Source organism: Coenobita brevimanus, chromosome 45, assembly GCF_032717465.1.
Source record: "Coenobita brevimanus isolate Jiangsu-jjx chromosome 45, ASM3271746v2, whole genome shotgun sequence".
In the NCBI taxonomy this organism is placed as follows: domain Eukaryota; kingdom Metazoa; phylum Arthropoda; class Malacostraca; order Decapoda; family Coenobitidae; genus Coenobita; species Coenobita brevimanus.
The window spans coordinates 31929997-31947943 of NC_136998.1; the positions used below are offsets into that span (position 1 = coordinate 31929997).

Sequence of the window (17947 nt, forward strand, 5' to 3'; positions counted from 1 at the left end):
GGGAGGAAGGGAGGGAGAAGTATGGGGGTGGAGAAAGGGGATGGAAGCAAGAGGACACGGTGTGAGAAGGAAGAGAGGCCAGGAAGGAGGGAGGGAGGGCGAAGGAGGTGAGGGGAAAGGGGAGGGGGCAAGGAAAGATGGAAAGGGAGGCTGGGGTGAGGGGGTAAGGAGTAGGGAAGGAAGCCAAAGGAAAAAGGAATGAGGATATAGAAATGGGGGCAAGGGAAACGGGGAAGGAGGGAGGCAGAGGGGAGGGAGGGAGGGAGAGAGGATGGATGGAGGGAGGGAGGGAGAGTAGAAGGACAGAACTGGAGAGGTGGAGACAAGGTAAGGAGAGGGGAAGGTTAGACGGGGCAAAAGGGGTTAAGAGATCAGGTCATAGGGAGGGGAAGGGGGAAAGAGGGAGTAAGGGAGTATGGGAAAGGAGGGGAGGAGGGAAAGGGCAAGAGGTCAACAGATGGGCAATACAAGGGAGGAGAGGGTGCAGAGGGAGCGTGGAAGAGCGTCATAAATGGAAATGGGAGAGGAGGGCGGAGGCAGAAGGGAGACGTGAAGAGGGCAAGAAGGTGGAAGGGACAGAAGAGGAGACGGGATGCAGGAGGGAAAGGAGGGTAAGAGGAAGGGGTGGGAAAGAGGAGGGAAGACAGGTGCAAGGGAATGGGAGAGGACAGAAAGGAGGAGGAAAAAAATGAAAGAAGAAATGCAGAAGTGAAGACGGAGGGATGGAAACCGGAGATGGATATAAAATACAGAAAAATTGAAAATACGAATAAAACATAAGAAACGTGGGCTAATAAGACAAAAGAAAAAAGAAAATATGAGAGAGAGAGAGAGAGAGAGAGAGAGAGAGAGAGAGAGAGAGAGAGAGAGAGAGGGTGAGGAGTATAGAATACATGGGACTAATGGAAATATGAAAGAGGGGGAGAGAACGCTTGAGTGAGTGAAGGAATATGAGAAATGGAGAAAGTGAGAAAGAGAGCGAGCAAGGGCAATGTATGAGACGGAGCGTGTGAGAGAAAGATGGAATGACCGGGGCCAGACCTAGATAGAAGGATAGATAGACACTCCGATAGATAGATGGACAGATAGATAGACTGATGGATGGATGAATGGATAGACGGAGACAGACAGAAAAACAAAGACAGTGAGGCAGAGACTAATATACTCGTGTGTGTGTGTGTGTGTGTGTGTGTGTGTGTGTGTGTGTGTGTGTGTGTGTGTGTGTGTGTGTGTGTGTGTGTGTGTGTGTGTGTGTGTGTGTGTGTGTGTGTGTGTGTGTGTGTGTGTGTGTGTGTGTGTGTGTGTGTGTGTGTGTGTGTGTGCATTCGTCTGTGCCTATGCCTCTCTGTCTGCAACTGCGCATATGCATGTCCGTGTGTACTGAGAGAGAGAGAGAGAGAGAGAGAGAGAGAGAGAGAGAGAGAGAGAGAGAGAGAGAGAGAGAGAGAGAATTGGTCCTGACTCTTAATGCATGTTTTTGGCAATGAACAATTTTTACACTGATTTCACACCTAGAAAACACAAAAATAAAAGTGTCACTTTTTTCATACTTTTTTTTTTTTTGTGGAGAGAGAGAGAGAGAGAGAGAGAGAGAGAGAGAGAGAGAGAGAGAGAGAGAGAGAGTGGGGAAACTAGAGGGAAGAAAGAAGGGATGATGGAGAAGGGGAGACGATAAAGGCGAAACGGGAAGACGGACGGAAGATGAAGGAAGTGGAAGAAAGAAGAACGGGAACAGGAAGATGAAGAAGGGGAGTAAAAGAGAGGGAGAAAAGGGTGTGGGGTGTAGAAAGGGAGACTGGGAAAGAAATCGGGATGAGGACAGAGGCAGAAAGAGAGAAGCAGAGGGGAAATGGAGGATACTATGATGGGAGAAGGAAAGGAAGGGAAGGGAATGAGATGGAAGTGGGAGGGGTGGCAGAGAAGTAGAGGGGGGAGGGAGAATGAGAGAGAAGGGATCGGAGGAGTGAATGTGGACGGGAGGAAACGAGATGGAGGGAAGAAAGTATATATAGGGACCTGATTTTTTTTTTTTAATGCGTCCGAGTTTAAGCATACGTTCAGCAGTCGTTCCTAGAGGTCCCTACGTATCACACACCTCCACATGTCACCACCTCGACGCTAACACCCACCGTCCATTTTGAATAGAAGCTACAGCCATCTCGTGTAGAACTGGTGTATTGGTATTAGGGTTTTCTGATTAATCAGCAAATCCTGTTTTAACGAAATCCAAAACCTTAAACTGTTCCCTTTTCCAGCAAGGAATCGAACTCGCGTACATTTGGGACAGCAGACCACCTCTCTATCGACTCGGCCGCTACCAAATACAGAACATTTAACTCCTTGGCTTTATGAGATTCTTTTGGGCTGAATAAAATCGCCCATTAGTGGCAAGAATGAATTAAAACGACATCGGAGTAATACAGGGATAAAAAGGTAAGTGTAGTATTTTAACCCCTTCGCCACCATGACGCCTTGCTTGTAGTCATGTGAGAGTGGAAAAATGCGAAGAAGAGATGACAAGAAAGGAAGAAAGAATGAACAGAGTGAAGGTGTGAATGGACAAACGTAAGATAGAAAAGGGAGAGTGAGGAAGGGAAGAGGTTAGTGGAAAGAGAGTGAGTGGTAAAATGTAAGGAAGAATTAAAAAAGTGAGAGAGGAAGACACTGATAAGAGAACAAGTGGCAGAATGTAAAGAAGAATGTGAGGGAGGGAGAAAAATATTGAAAAGAGAATGAGTTCCAGAATGTAGGGAAGAAAGAAGAATGTGAGGGAGGGGGGAAAATATTGAAAAGAGAATGAGCGGCAGAATGTACGGAAGAATGAAAGTGAGGGAGGGAAGAAGACAATGAATAGCAAGCGAGTGACAAAATGTAAGGAAGAAATAAGAAAATGAGGGCGAAAAGAAGACACTGAGAAGAAAATGGCAGGATGTAAGAAAGAAAAAAGAGAGTGAGGGAGGGAAGAAAGTGTTATGAGAAAAGCATAACGCATGGAAGAGTTAAGAAAAAAAAATGTAGGAGGAAGAATACAAGTGTGAAAATGAAAGAAGGAACAAAATGAAGAAAGTCGGGCTTAAGGGAAAGAAAGAGAGACAGACATAGGAAGAAAGTGAACGAAAATGGACGACGGATGGAAGACAACGAAGAAAAAACGAGGAAGACAGATAAGACGAAATGTATGAGGGAATGTGAAGAAGAAAACGAAGAAAATTTCCCAAGGACGTCAGATCAAAGAAGAAAATGCAAAGAAAAGACGAGGGAAAAAGGGAAACCAAATGGAAGGAAGACAGACAAGAGGAAATGTGTGGAAGAATGTGACGGAAAAAACGTGAAGAAAACACACCAAGAAAATAAGAAAATTGAGAGAAAAAAACAAGAGGAAGAAGAAAACTGGAGGAATGAGAAGAAAAACTTGAAGAAAATTCCACCAGACATCAAGGCAAATGGAGAGAAATGAAGAATGAGGACACTGAGTAAAAGGGCAAGAAAGGCAGTGTGGCAAACAATGTGAGAGAGAGAGAGAGAGAGAGAGATTTACAGCTAGAACAAGAGGACAGAAAGAAAAAGAGCAAGAAAAAAGGATAAAAACAAGGAACAGAAAAACAATTAATAAAGAAAACAAGACAAGGACGTAAAAAAATCGTCTTATCACAGAAAAAATAACCCAGAATAAAGAAGTATGACAACACGCCAGACAGCATTACAGATAAAGAAACTATCAAATAAAGCCTAAGAAAATAAAGAAAATATATGAAGTCAAGTGTGAAAGTAAGGTAGAAAAGGAAGAAAAAAATAAATAGTGACTTTAGAATGAAAACGGATTACAGAAGAGGGAAAATATCTGATAAAAGAAATATGAGAAAATCTTGATGAATTCTTGGAAGGAAAACCAGATTGAAATGACGATAAAATAAAGGAAAAGCGAAGTGAAGGTTACAGACGGGAAAAAAATTTGAAAGGCAATGGAAAGATCAGATTGAATGACGCTCGAGAAAAGGGAAAATTTAGAGGAAATTACGCCAAGAAAAGTCGGGGAAAAGAAGGGAAGATAAAAACAGATCCATGAACAGGAAGAGACGGAAAGAAAACAGGAAAAATGTATTGGGAAGCTAAAGACAGAAGAATCGCAGCCAGATAAAGAAAAGGAAAAGAAGACTGGAAGATTGAACAGAAGGAGATCTCAGGAGGAAGAAATAACTTACTTTAGGCTCAGGTTCAAATTAATGTAAACCCAGTGGACTGCGGGATGAAGCTGCCCTCGCCTACAGTTTACCATACTTCTTTCGGGAGATGGAGAGGGGAGGTACGGGGAGATATGGCCAGTCAGAGAAGCTGCCTTGTTATGTCAGTGCCACCACGTGAAGGAATCCACATCAAAAACACCGAAATAATACCAGAAGGAAACACCGGCACGTATGTGATGAAATATCATATTCAGCATGAGAAACGTAAATAAAGGTGTGTGTGTGTGTGTGTGTGTGTGTGTGTGTGTGTGTGTGTGTGTGTGTGTGTGTGTGTGTGAGAGAGAGAGAGAGAGAGAGAGAGAGAGAGAGAGAGAGAGAGAGAGAGAGAGACTAAAACTAACCCAATGAAGAAATTAAATAAAGACGGTCAAAAGAAGAAATCCAATAAAGCCAGAGAAAGTGAGAAAATATAAAGAAATTCAGAGAAGAAGGAAAAAAAGAAAAAAAAGGGGAAGACTGAAAAAGGAAGATAAAGAAATGATTAAAGAAAGTGAAATAAAACGGTGAGAAAATTTATGAAGCTGATCAAAAGCCGAAATCAAATCCATCCAGAGAAAGGGAGAAAATAAAGAGGGGAAACCCCGCCAGGAAAAAATGGAGGAAAAGAGAGAAAGAGAGAGAAAAAAGAGAGAGAAAAGAGAGGAGGTAAAAAGGGAAGAGGAATCAGAGGCGTCGAAATGGACCAACCTTGATTCCTTCTTCAGGTCCCTTATTTTTTTCCCCTCTTTCCTCTCCTGAGATATTTCACTGAGGGGAGAGGGGGAGAGGAGAGGGAAGGGAGAGGGGGAGACACGGGAGGGGGGAGAGAGGGGGGAAGGAGAGCGAAGAATGGGGGTGAGACGCGAGGAGAGGACAGTACGGGAGGAAAGGGAAGGGAAGAGGGGGGATGAAATAAAGGAATGTAACGGGGAACGAGAGAGCGTGTGGGGGAGAAGGGAGAGGAAGGGGAGGGAATGCAGAAATAGGTAGGGGAGGGAACAGGAAGTGACGGGAAGGGAAGGGTGGGACTGAGCAAGCGACGGGGGAGGAAACAGAGAGGAGGAAAACGTAAAAACTAAAAGAGGGAGGGAGAGATAGGGGAGTAAATCATGGGAGGGGTTGAGAAAGGAAGGGAAGACAAGCGGAGAGGCGGGGGAAAGGGAGGGATAGGCAGACGACCCGAAGGAAGGATGTGTGTGAGTTCAGAGAAATGGATGGGGTGAAAGGAAGAAAAATGAAGAAAGTAAGAAGATTGAGGGATAGGAAAGGAGAGGAGAGGGGATGGGAGGAGAAAAGGAGAGGGGAACGAAGAATAAGAGGAGGGGATGAGGAGTAGGAGGAAGAGAGAAGAGAAATAATGGGAGCGGAAGTGAGAGATGACGAGAATAGTAGTAGAAGCGAGAGGGGAGAGAGGGAGGGACGAGAGCTTGAAGCAGGGGAGGGGGGAGGGAGAGACTGGAGGACTAGGAGGGAGAGACAAGAAAGGGAAGGAGGGAGGGAGGGGGGAGTAGAGAGGGGAAGGGGATAAAAAAAGGGGGAAAGAGAAAATGAAAGATTGGGAGGGGAGGAGAGGGGACAGTAGGGGAAGGGATGAGAGGAGGAGCAAAAAATTGATGGAGGAAGGAAAGGGAAGGAAAGAGAGCGGAAGAAGGAAGGATGGAAGGACAGACAAGTAAAGAAACACTGTTAAATGTGAAAAAGTCAGGGGAAAGGTAGACGGAATATAAAACACAAAAGGAGAGGGGAGAAAGGGGAGAAGGGAAAGATGAAGAGAACACGTAGAAACGGAAGAGGAGGGGAGAAAACAAAAGAAGAATATGGACACAGAAAAAGGGAGCACAGAGTAAAGAATAAAGGAATGGGAGGATAAGGAAAAGACAAGGAAGAAATAAAGTATCGAAGGAAGAAAGGAGGGAAAATAAAGGAGGTGGATGAGAGGAAAAAGAAACTGAGAAAATAAGACAGGAAATAAGCACGTAAAGAAGGAAATATGTAAAGAAAACAAGAAATGCTGGAAAAAGAAAGAACAAGGGCTGGAGAACAGTGATAAGGATGCGGGAAGGCTTTGAGGATGAAGGGAAGAAAAGACATAGGAAAGGGTGGGAGAAAGTGTAAGGGGATAAGAGACTTGAGAAAAAGAGGTAAGGAGGTAAGGAGGGAAGGGAGAGAGGAGAAGAGTAGAATGGAAAAGCAAATGGAGATAAGAAAGAGTAGGAGGAGGAGGAGAAAAGAGCTGGGGGAAAAAAAAAAGAACAAGGAAGAAAATGTGGAGAGGGGAAAGAGAGGGGATAACGATAACAGGAGAGAGAGAGAGAGAGAGAGAGAGAGAGAGAGAGAGAGAGAGAGAGAGAGAGAGAGAGAGAGAGAGAGAGAGAGAGAGAGAGAGAGAGAGACGAGGAAGGCAGGAGGTAAAGAGGGTGCAACGATGAGAAATGACGATGGAGAGAAAAAGTGGAGGAAAAATGAAGAATGAGGAAAAATGGAAAGAAGTTGGCGGGGAAACTGTGACGAGAAGGCAATGGAAAAAATCAGACGTGGGGAATAAGACCTGAGACTGATAGAAAGATAGACAGACAGATAGATAGACAGATAGATGGATGGATGGGTAGATACTGATAGATAAAACATAGATAGGTATGTAGGAAGATGGAGAGAGAGAGAGAGAGAGATTACCGTACGTTCAGAATCAAACTAAGATCATGGAAGTATAAGACAACGATAAGATCAATAAAAAAGGAAAAAGAAGTAAGAAGAATGAGCGCAGAAAGAAAAAAACTACAACAGGAGGAAGAAGGAGATAAGAAAAGGGAAAAGATGGAGAGAATAGGACAATAAAGGAAGGGAAATCTTGATAAGTGAGGAGTCTTCTAACGAGGGGAAGGATAGAAGGGGAGAGGAAGGGAGAGGGAGAGACGGAAGAAGGAAGGGGGCAAGAGGGAGGAAGGGAGGAAGGGAATGATAGGAGGAGAGTGTGAGGAGGAAGGAAAGGAGGAAAGAGAAAGATGGGAAGAAGGGAATGATAGGGTCAGGAGAGGGTAGGCTGGGAGAGTGAGGGAGAGGGGAGAGGAGAGACGGAGGGATGCAGGAAGAGAAGAGGAAGGGAGGAGAATGAGGGAGTGGGTAGAATGAAAGAGAAAGATGGGAGGGAGGGAATGACAGGGGTCGGAGAGAAGAGGAGAGAAGGAAAATGAGAGAGGGGGAAGGAAAGTGGGAGGGAGGGAACAGGATGGGAAAATGAGAGAAAGGGAGAGAACTGGAGGAGAGGACAATAAGTAGGGGAGAGGGAATGGTGAACAGAGAGAGTTGGAAGTGAAGCATAGATGAATGAAGAAAGGATGGAAGACGGAAGAAATGGGAAGGCAGGGGAAAGACAATAAGGAAGGAAGGAGGGAAGGAAGGAAAATGGGTTGTGAGAAAGGATGGACAGAGGGAAAGAGGGGTTTGGAAGATAGTTTGAAGACACAGGAAAGAACGAAACGGAGAGCAAGAGGAGAGAGGGAAGGGGAAGAAAGAAGACGACAAATGGAAAGAAAGAAGGATGGGAGGAGGGTAGGAAAGGAGGGGAAGAAGGAATGTAAGGAAGAGGGGAAAGACTGAAAAATAAGAGAGGGAGTAGAAAAATCAGGGAGACAGGGAAGGATGGAAGGGGGAAGGGAAAGAGGGGAAGAAGTGGGGAGGGAAGGAAAGTCAATGAGCAATGGACGAAAAGCAAGGAGAGAAAAAAAAGAGACGAAAGTTTAGAGGGTGAAATGGAATGGTATTAACGATAGGGAAAAAAATCACTTAAGAAAAAGATAAGAGAATGAAGGAGAAAAGGGGAAGAACACAAATAAAGAATTAGAGTATGGGTAAAAAAAAAAAGTGAAAAAAGTGAAGCAAATGATTGAGAGAGAAAAATAAAGACAAGTGAAATGGACAATGGAAAGACGGATAAATTGTGGGAATAGTGGATGGAAAAAAAATAAAAGAGAGTGAAAGAGAAAATAAGAAGCAGACACGAGAAACAAAGCAGAAATGAAGCGATGTGGACTATGGGGGTTAAAGAATGAGAAAGAAAGGAGAAAAGAAGGATATATCAGACTGGTAGACAGACAGACGACAGATAGATAGATACAGATAAACAGACAGAGATAGACAGAGTGTACGAGTGAAATGAAACTGACTAGATAGAAAAATTTATAATACATATCTCTATACCTATCAATCTATCTATATGAGAGAGAGAGAGAGAGATTATATGTGAGAGAGAGAGAGAGAGAGAGAGAGAGAGAGAGAGAGAGAGAGAGAGAGAGAGAGAGAGAGAGAGAGAGAGAGAGAGAGAGATATTAGAGAAAGCACAAAATGGATTAATAAAAGGAAAACTGAAGACTACGTGAAGTAAAAAATAAGAGACACAGGAATAGTGGAAGAGAGAGAGAAAGGGAGAAGGAGAGAAAGTGAGTGAGGGAGGGAGGGAGAGGAAAAATGTGAAGGAAGGGTGAGGGAGCAAGAGGGTGAAGAAAATAAATAGGAAGAGAGAGAGAGAGAGAGAGAGAGAGAGAGAGAGAGAGAGAGAGAGAGAGAGAGAGAGAGATGAAGCAGAAAGAGGGAGAGGGAGGGAAGGGAAGGGACAACTGACAAGAGGAGAGGAAGAATTTGAGAAAGGAAAGGAGGAGAGAGAGAGAGAGAGAGAGAGAGAGTGTGTGTGTGTGTGTGTGTGTGTGTGTGTGTGTGTGTGTGTGTGTAATTAGAGAAAAGTAGAGAAATGAGAAGAGGGCTTTTCCCTCCCAGCCGGTAACAATCCCACGCTCTGGCCAAGGAAGAAGAGGAAAGAAAGAGGAAAGAAGAGGAAAGAGCAAAGAAGAAAGAGGAAAGAACAAAGAAGAAAGAGGAAAGAACAAAGAAGAAAGAGGAAAGAAGAGGAAAGAGGAAAGACGAAAGAAGAGGAAAGAACAAAGAAGAAAGAAGAGGAAAGAACAAAGAAGAAAGAAGAGGGACAAAGACGAAACAAGAGGAGAAACAAGGAAGAAAGGAGGAAAAAAGGAGGAGCAGAGGAGGAAGGAATAATGGGGAGAAGGGACATTAAGAAGCGGAGGGAAAAAAGAGGACAGAAGAGAGGAAACACGGCAAGAAAAGAAGAATGAAAGAGAAGAAAAGTGAGGAGAAGAGGAAGAAGGGATAAAGGAGGAAGTACAAGAGGAAAGAAGAGGAAAAAGAGAAAGAATAAGGAAGAGGAAAATGAAAAACGAGAAAGAAGAGTAAGACACAATAGGGAGAAACAAGGAAAAGGAACAAAAAAGCCAGAATAAGTAAATAATGGAGGAAAAATTGAAAAAAAAATGACAAAGAAAAGGTAAGCAAAAAAGAATTAAGAAAATATACTCAGCAAAAAAAATCCATTAATATAAAAACATAACAGACAAATCCACACACACACACACACACACACACACACACACACATACTGCCCCTACCCCCATAAGAAAGAACGAAAATGTCTCCCCTATGCAATTTACAAAGAGGTTTTCCTATTCTCCTCTCTGTTTTATGAGTTCCTTACCCTCCCTCTCCCCTCCCTCACGATCTCTTGTTCCTCTGTCTGTCTGTCTGTCTGTCTGTCTCTCTCTCTCTCTCTCTCTCTCTTCCTTCCATTCTTGTTCCTTCGTTCATTTCCTGTCCTCTGTCTCTATCTTTTTCTTAATGTTTCATCACTTTTCTCCCTTCACATCTCTCCCTCTCTTCTCCCCCTATTTCTTCTCTCTCCTTCCTCCCATCATGCTCACCCCAATCTCTCCCTTCCCTTCCTCTCTCCCTCCCTCTCTCTCCAGCTTCCTCCCTCCCTCTGCCCTCTCTAAACGCCCCCAAAAGTCATCTCCCCAACTTGCATCATCCTGGAGAGACAACATATAAAAACAAGATGAAATTACCATAGTGAGACCTGCTATGTTCCCGTTTTCTTTCCTTTCCCTGGTTGCCTTTTTTCTTTTTTCTTTTTTTTTGTATTTATTTTTGTCTTTCTTTTGTTGGTATTGACTCTGATGCTGTTTTTTTCCCTGTCTTCTTTAGTTTCTGTTACTTTTGTGGCTTTTAGGGGCTGTTTTTTTGTTTTTTTCTGCTTGTATCTATCTATTGCCAGACGCCTTATTCCCGTAAGGGGTGGCCACAAACAAATCGCCACCATGTCGCCCTGTCCCCCGCCACTTCACTGCCCCGCTCCCAGCTTGTAACTGATGCCTAATGTTTGCTTCATTTACAGCGTTCTATGTTTTTCGCTTCACATTTTTCCGTTGTGTTTTCCGCTGGCTGCCCTTTTCGCGTTTTGTTACCTTTTTCCTGTTTTTTCTTCATATTTTCGCTTCTGTTACTGTTATTTCCTGTTGGTTTTTCCTCCACTTCCTCAGCTCACTTTTTTTTTTTTTTATTAAACCTTAACTCGAAATATTTTACTCCTTTTCATTTTTATTTTCATTCTTTTCTGCTCATCAAATTTCATATTCTCTCTCTCTCTCTTTTCACTCTCTTACTCGCTTTTATCTTTCGTTTCTGCTTCACTCACTCTCTTTTTCATTTTCTGGTCGATATCTTTGTCTTCTTTTTCGAATATCCATTTTCGTCCCTGGATCTCAAAATTAATTCCTCTTTTTTTTTTTTCAGCTTCCTCTTTTGACCACTTCTTTCGTCCTCTTGTCTCTTCTTACTGATATTTATTGAAGTTTTCCTCATGTTTCCCCTCTTCATTCACTTCAATCCTCTCTCTCTCTCTCTCTCTCTCTCTCTCTCTCTCTCCCCATTTCCTCAGGCGACCCAGAACACTTTCACATCAAACCCGAAAAGCTGGCAGAGAACAGCATAAAGGGGAGGGGAGGGGAGGGGAGGGGAAGAGAAAAAAAAGGGGAGGGAAGGGGAAAGGAGAGAAAGAAAGGGAGGGGAGGAGCAGGAAGTAGAGGAGAAGAGAGAAAAAGAAGAGGAGGGGAAAACAGGGAGGGAAAGAGGGGAGGGAGAGTTAAAAAGAAGGGAAAGACGAGGGAGATGCAAAGTAAGGGAATGTGCTGAAGAAAGGAAGAAAGGAGAGGAAAAACAGAAAAAGACAAGGGGGTGAATAAAATAGAAACAGTGAAGGAGAAGAGATATGGATTAAAAAAAAAAAAGAAAAAACAGGAGGGGAGGGGGTGAAGAGAGAGAAAATGAGACGACTGAGGAAGAGGGTGAAGGCAGAGAAGAGAAAGGCAGAAAAAGAAAGACAGGGTTGATGAGAAAAAAGGAACGGCAGTGAAAGAAGGAAGAAAAACGCAGAAACAGATTGAACGAAAGGTCGAGAGAGAGGAGGAGGGAAAAGAAAGAAGTGGAAAAGGAAGGCGGAGAAGTTGGGGAAAGAAGGCGAATGGGGAAGGCAGAGAGAGAGAGAGAGAGAGGGAACCAGGCGAAGAGAGAGAGGGATAGGAAATTGAGAATGTGAGACAAAACAAGAGTAGAAGAGGAGAGACAGAGGGGGATGTGGGAGATAGAGGACAGGAAATGGAGAGAAGGAATGATATGGGGTGAAGAAAGGGAAGAAAAAGTGTGAGTGCGCGTTAGAAACTGAAAAAAGAAAGACAAGAAAAAGTAAAAGAGCAAAAATGTGAAATGTTGAAGATGGAAGATGAAAGAATGGAGAATGGGGGGAATGAGAGAAGGAGGGGAGAGAGAAATGAAAGGAGAGGAGAGGAGACACACAGAAGGAAAGGAAAGTAGAAGAGAAAAAGAGAGAAGATTTAAGACTGAGAAAGGAATATAAGGAATGAATGAGAAAAAAATTGCAGTGGAGAAGAGGGAGAGATGAGATGACGAACAGTGAAGACAGCCAAGAGAGAGAGAAACAAGTAGTGAAAACAACCCGGAACAGCGAGGACAAGAAAGGAGAGAACAGAAGACAGAACAAGACACGAGATGATGTAGACAGCAAAAGAGAGGACCAAAACAGCCAGCCAGATATTTAGCAAGGAACAGTGAACAAGTGGGCCACAGAACTCGGCATAGAGAACTGCGTACGCCAAGTGGCAGGAGGAGACGTGGAGGGCGTAGGAGTAGGCGTGGAGGGCGTGGAAGCTGTTAGCAAGTCATTTCCATAAGAATCGGACGAGACCACCTCACACCCGCCTTCCCTCCCCTTCCCTCACACCTTCCTTCACCTCAAGTTCATTTTTTTCTTTTTTTCTTATTCTTCGCACTCGTCTTTTCGTTTTTCTTTATCGTTTTTTTCGTTTTGTCTTTCTTTCATTTTGTCTTTACTTGTCTCTCTACGTACCTTAATAGTTTTTGTTATTCTTGTTCTTTTTCGTTCTAACTTCGTTCATTCTTCACTCCCGGCTTTTTTCTCCTCTTTGTTTTATACTCTCTCTCTCTCTCTCTCTCTCTCTCTCTCTCCCCCTCTCTCTCTCTCTCCCTCTCTCTCTCTCTCTCTCCCTCTCTCTCTCTCTCTTTCCTTCAGCTCCACACCGGACTTTCTTTTTTCTCACTCTTCTTGCCCTCCTTTTTCTTCTAATTTTTCCCATCCATACCTCCTTTCCTTCCCGCCATCCTCTTATATTCTAGTTGCCGGTATGCCTCTGTTTATGCGAGTAATGGATGAGACTGTGATTTAGGGCAACCTCTGATCGTGCAAATTTGCGGAAACACTGAACTTCCTAGTATGATTTACATATTTTTGAAATCCCAAGAAATATTAAAAAGACCATGTGAGACATCCCCCAAATTCGCCAAAATATTAACAAAAAATGTCAAATGCAATCTCAAACATATCATAGTGCTGAACTTAAAAAAAAATAATAATTGGAATGGTAGTCCATAAATAGATTCGACTTGCTACTTAAATAATAAAGTCTGGTTCGGAAATAATGAGTTTGTGAGGCATTATGTATGGTCGATTATATTTGGTGATATTTGGTTTCGCTGTCTCCACACGTAAATCGCGCAAATTAGAGTTTTGGCGCGGGTCCTTTGTAGCGACGTGCTAATTAAATTTTTATTGAATGCATATAACGAAACAATTACTTTAACCAGAAAAAAAGGTGAAAAGAAGATGGAAACTGGTGAATCTGAATAACATCTGATTTTAACAAATTTACATCAAAAGCTACTCGACTCCAGCACTTTCTAAACCTTAATGTGGAAGTCTATTACAGAGTTCTTAACAATAGCAAAGGCAACAATGGAAGCGGCACCTGCATGGTATTAGAGTACTTCCAGTGGTGGCAGTAGTAGTAACGCCTGGAGCTGCATTTACAGTATAGAGCAATCATAAAAGAGTAGAAACAGTAATACTAACTTCAAGAGTACGTGTGGCAGGTACAGAGCAACAAAAGTGGCAACCAGAAGAGCAACAATAGTGTGTGTGTGTGTGTGTGTGTGTGTGTGTGTGTGTGTGTGTGTGTGTGTGTGTGTGTGTGTGTGTGTGTGTGTGTGTGTGTGTGTGTGTGTGTGTGTGAGAGAGAGAGAGAGAGAGAGAGAGAGAGAGAGAGAGAGAGAGAGGGGGCGTGCGTCAGAGCGTGTTAGTGCAGCAAGATCACAGCACCAGCAACAATATCTAGTGACATACGAGCGGTAATGCCCAAAACAGCAGACACAGCAGCACAGACACAGCACACGCATATCACCAGACAGGGCTACATCAACAAAGAGACGAATCCACACTGACTTACGGGGTATTGCAACACCTCTCCCTCATTCTATCCTTTTTACTCTAGCTTGGCCTAAAACTGCCTTCTCCCTATCTTGAATACTTAGTTGTACCGATAAGTTAACGCTACAGTATGGTGCTAGTCACAAAAAAGTGTTGTAGAAAGGATGCAGACCCACAATATTGTCTTACTCTGTTACTAAACTACTTGAAATCAGCTGCCAAAGGACGAAAATCTGGGTCAAGTTAAAGTGAGAGAACTAGAGGTTATGTTTATATAGGGTATGGTAGTTAATATTGTTTTATGTTGTAATTAATGTACACTATTTCGACTTGAGAGAGAGAGAGAGAGAGAGAGTACAGACAGGAGGAGGAGAATGAAGGAACAATAATTAAAAAAAAACAGCAAAGGAAACAGAAAAATCAAACATAACAAGCAAGAGTATGAAGAAAAAAATTGCACAGACAGATGATAAAGCACGACGAAAAAATATGTAGTAACAAAAAGAAATTAAACAACGTATGAAAAACAAGAAAAAAAAAATAGACTATGATCTTTTTCAGGAGCAAATGAGGAAAGAAAATGGATATACAGGAAAACGTGAAATATCGGAAGCAACAGAAGGAGGAAGCCAAAAAATATATGAGCAGAAAGAAGAGGGAAAATAAGATAGGGAAAAAAAAAAAAAAGCCAATCCATGACGCTATAAAAAGCAATAACAACAACAACAACAACAATACTAGCCATTTGAAAGGTCGTATATAAAGGAACCTAAATATTACACACACACACACACACACACACACACACACACAATGCAGAACGGAAGGTATAAATTTTGGACACCAGAACTACTGACCTTCCACAGATATAAAAATACTGGTACGATAAAATTCTTAAGACGAGCATAAAAGCTTCTGTGCCGGAAGCTACGTAAGAAAGAAAGCAACAACGGCCAAGAAATATTGCCGGTAAAAGATGGAGAAAGATAAAGAAAGGTACAATAGCATGGAAAACATTGCAATATTGGAAGCAGCATAAGAAAGATGGCGAAAGAGAAAGAAGACACGAAAGGAAGAAGGGGGAAAAAAACAACTAGACTGTAGACACCACAACGAAGGAGAAAAGTCTATTGGCAAAAGGTTGAAAAAGTCACTGAAAAAAAATATATACACCGGTATTACATCGATGAAAATTAAATAGGAACCAAAACTGAAACATAAACAACAAAAGAAACCGGGAAAAGAAGACAGCAAAAGTGTCACATTAGGGCAACAAAGGAGAAAAATGAGAAACTGTAATGGTAGGAAATACAACGACGCGACAAGAAGGAATGAGAGCGTGCAACATCTGCCACCACCAACTGATCTATGGGCCGAATATCTGACTCCGCCCTGTGACCCTGACCTTCGACATATTACCCTCAAAATCGGATGGCTTCCTTCTTGCTTAGCCCTTAACCCTTCCACTAACTTCGGATAAAAAAAAAAATCAACATATTTTAAGTGGATACTGCCCAAGGACATCGATCTTTAGTCTTTCCCTGTGACCTTCACCTATGACTGACAACAAAATTAAATCTCTTCATCGTCTGTCTTACCATGAACCCTTCCACAACATTTAGTCTACATTGGATGGCTAAAAACAGTTTAACCTGACCTCTGTTCTCTTGTTCTAAAAAAAAAAAAAGGTAAATCATTTGAACGATAGTCAGCTCATCCACCACGTCTGATCCAAGAAAGTTTTTTTTTTTTTTTTTTTTCTTCACACACAGACACGCGGGTCGAAATAATATGACCGTGATCTTTAAACTGATAACTCTCAGAACTGAATCCCTTCGTTCTTGCCTTATCCTTAACACTTCCACCAAGCTTATTTCAAATCAGATCAAAACTTGCTGAGCTGACCTTGTCCCTTGTCCTTGGCCTTTGACCTTTCCCTGTTACCTTGACTTTTAAGTGATTGTTCTTAAAATCCATTCCTTATATTCTTGTCTTTTTCTCAACCCTTCCATAAAGCTAAATAAAAAAAAAAGTCAGCTTAACCATCGGAAACACCAAAAGACTAAAATGGTATGCGAAACATTCAGAAAAGACAATACTTACTCAAAAAACGTCATTAAACAAGAGCAAAAAAAATAAAAACAAGAGTTGGGAGGGGAGAAAAGAGGAGAAAGTAAGGAAAACTGCGGTACCATGCGCAAAGACAGACGAAAATAAGAAAAACAGCAAATTAAAAAACTCCAACCTCTTACGCAGCTGAATGAAGGAAAAAACAGAAGGATGAAGAAAGTAGATCAAGGAATTACAAGCGACAATTCTGTTACTGTAAGGAAGAGGACTAAGGAAGAAAAGAATGGGAAAGGAAAAAGACAAATACCCTAAGAACAGAAAGAAAAGAATGGAGAACAAAAAAAAGACAAATATCCTAAAGAAAAGAAAGGGAAACACAAAGGATACAGGAGAAACAAGAAGTACGATACACAGAGCTATAAAATCCTTAGCAGGAAGAGGAGTAAAAACAGAAAAAAGAAAAAAAAGAAAAACATCACACGCAAGAAAACACGAAGGAAAAAACACGAGCAAAAACAATAGGGACAACAAGAGGAAGGGCAAGACAGGAAATAGAGAAAAGGAGGGCAATATCACCAGCGGCAGTGGGAGCAGGGCAAAAATAAGACCACATCAGCAGTGTCAGCAGGAGTAGCCAGGGGAAACTCAAGAGAGAAAAAAAAAGAGCTGAAGAAAATGGGAGATGTGTTTCCTAAGGTACCGCAGCGTCAGCAAGAAAGTAGCATAAATAGGGGAGAGAGAGACAGAGAGAGAGAGAGAGAGAGAGAGAGAGAGTCTGTTTCCCGGACCGATCTTATGGCAGTCATCTTTATCCAGTCATTTCGTACATAAAAGTAAAATGGGGAACTAGATAGTAACTTTGACGGTATGTTGTCGTAGTCGGGGGAAAATAGGGATTAGGAAAAAAAAAAAAAAAAAACTCCGCCTCAACGACCCCAACGTGTTCGATAGGTAAAAAGCCTCTCTCTCTCTCTCTCTCTCTCTCTCTCTCTCTCTGTTCAAGCTTGACATTTTACTATATAATTATGTCTCTAACTTGATCCACATTTTCATCCTTTTGCAGCTCAGTGGCAGAAAAAGATCATATTACAGCTCTACATCCAGTCCATGCTTCTTCGTGACTAGTATCGTATTCTAGTGCTAATCCATTGTTACATAGAGAGAGAGAGAGAGAGAGAGAGAGAGAGAGAGAGACAGACAGACAGACAGACAGACAGAATCAACAACAAGGAACAACAAAACAAGATGGAAGAAAACAAGACACAACAACAACTAAAAAGGAGTAAAACAGAGCAATAAAAAGAGCAATAAAGCACGGAGGAGGAGGAGGAGGAGGAGGAGGAGGGAGGAGGAGAACGGCATTGACAGAAAGAGGAAGCAGAAGAGAGAGAGAGAGAGAGAGAGAGAGAGAGAGAGAGAGAGAGAGAGAGAGAGAGAGAGAGAGAGAGACGGGGGGGGGAGGAGGTCTGACAAGAGGTAAAGTATTGGCCAGAAGTTACATCACAACCTCTCACCTCTGATAGCTTTTGGCACAGTTGGCAGAGAGAGAAGAGGAAAGAAGAGAGGAGAAGAGAGGAGAGGAAAGAAGAGAAAGGAAAGGAGAGGAAGGAAGAGAGGCGAGGAGAAGAAAGAAGAGAATAAGGAGGACGAGAGATGAGAGAAGTGGTACCTTATAACACATGGAAAGAGAAGGAAAAAAATAAATAGAGGATAGAGAAGAGGAAAGAAGGAAAATGAAGGAAAAAGTGAGAAGTGAGGCGGAAATTATATAAAACATAAGGAAGGAGAAGAGTATCGTAAATGGAGATAGGAGAGGAGAGGAGAGGGAGGAAGGAAAAACAGTAGCATATGAGATGTGAGAGAGAAATGGTAAAAAGCACGAAGGGAGAGAAGAGAAAATGAGTAGAATAAAAGTGAAAGGACAGCAAAGGGGAGCTGAGGAAAAGAGAGGAAAGAAGAGCAGAGTCATGGAGGGGGGAGGGAAGAGCAGAGCAGGCGAAGACAGCAGAATTAAGGA

The 17947-nt window shown here is 42.5% G+C and overlaps 1 protein-coding gene across 1 annotated transcript in view; it reads left to right on the forward strand.

Moving 5' to 3' along the window:
* LOC145398490 (uncharacterized) overlaps window positions 1–17947 on the forward strand; it is a 96909-nt gene that overhangs the window by 56370 nt on the left and 22592 nt on the right. Inside the window, exons 3-9 of the mRNA XM_080271366.1 lie at window positions 8444–8557; window positions 8738–8800; window positions 8868–8903; window positions 9029–9245; window positions 9304–9350; window positions 17344–17394; window positions 17479–17559. Of these exons, the coding sequence (XP_080127492.1) occupies window positions 8444–8557; window positions 8738–8800; window positions 8868–8903; window positions 9029–9245; window positions 9304–9350; window positions 17344–17394; window positions 17479–17559 (609 nt within the window). The remainder of the gene's footprint in view (window positions 1–8443; window positions 8558–8737; window positions 8801–8867; window positions 8904–9028; window positions 9246–9303; window positions 9351–17343; window positions 17395–17478; window positions 17560–17947) is intronic.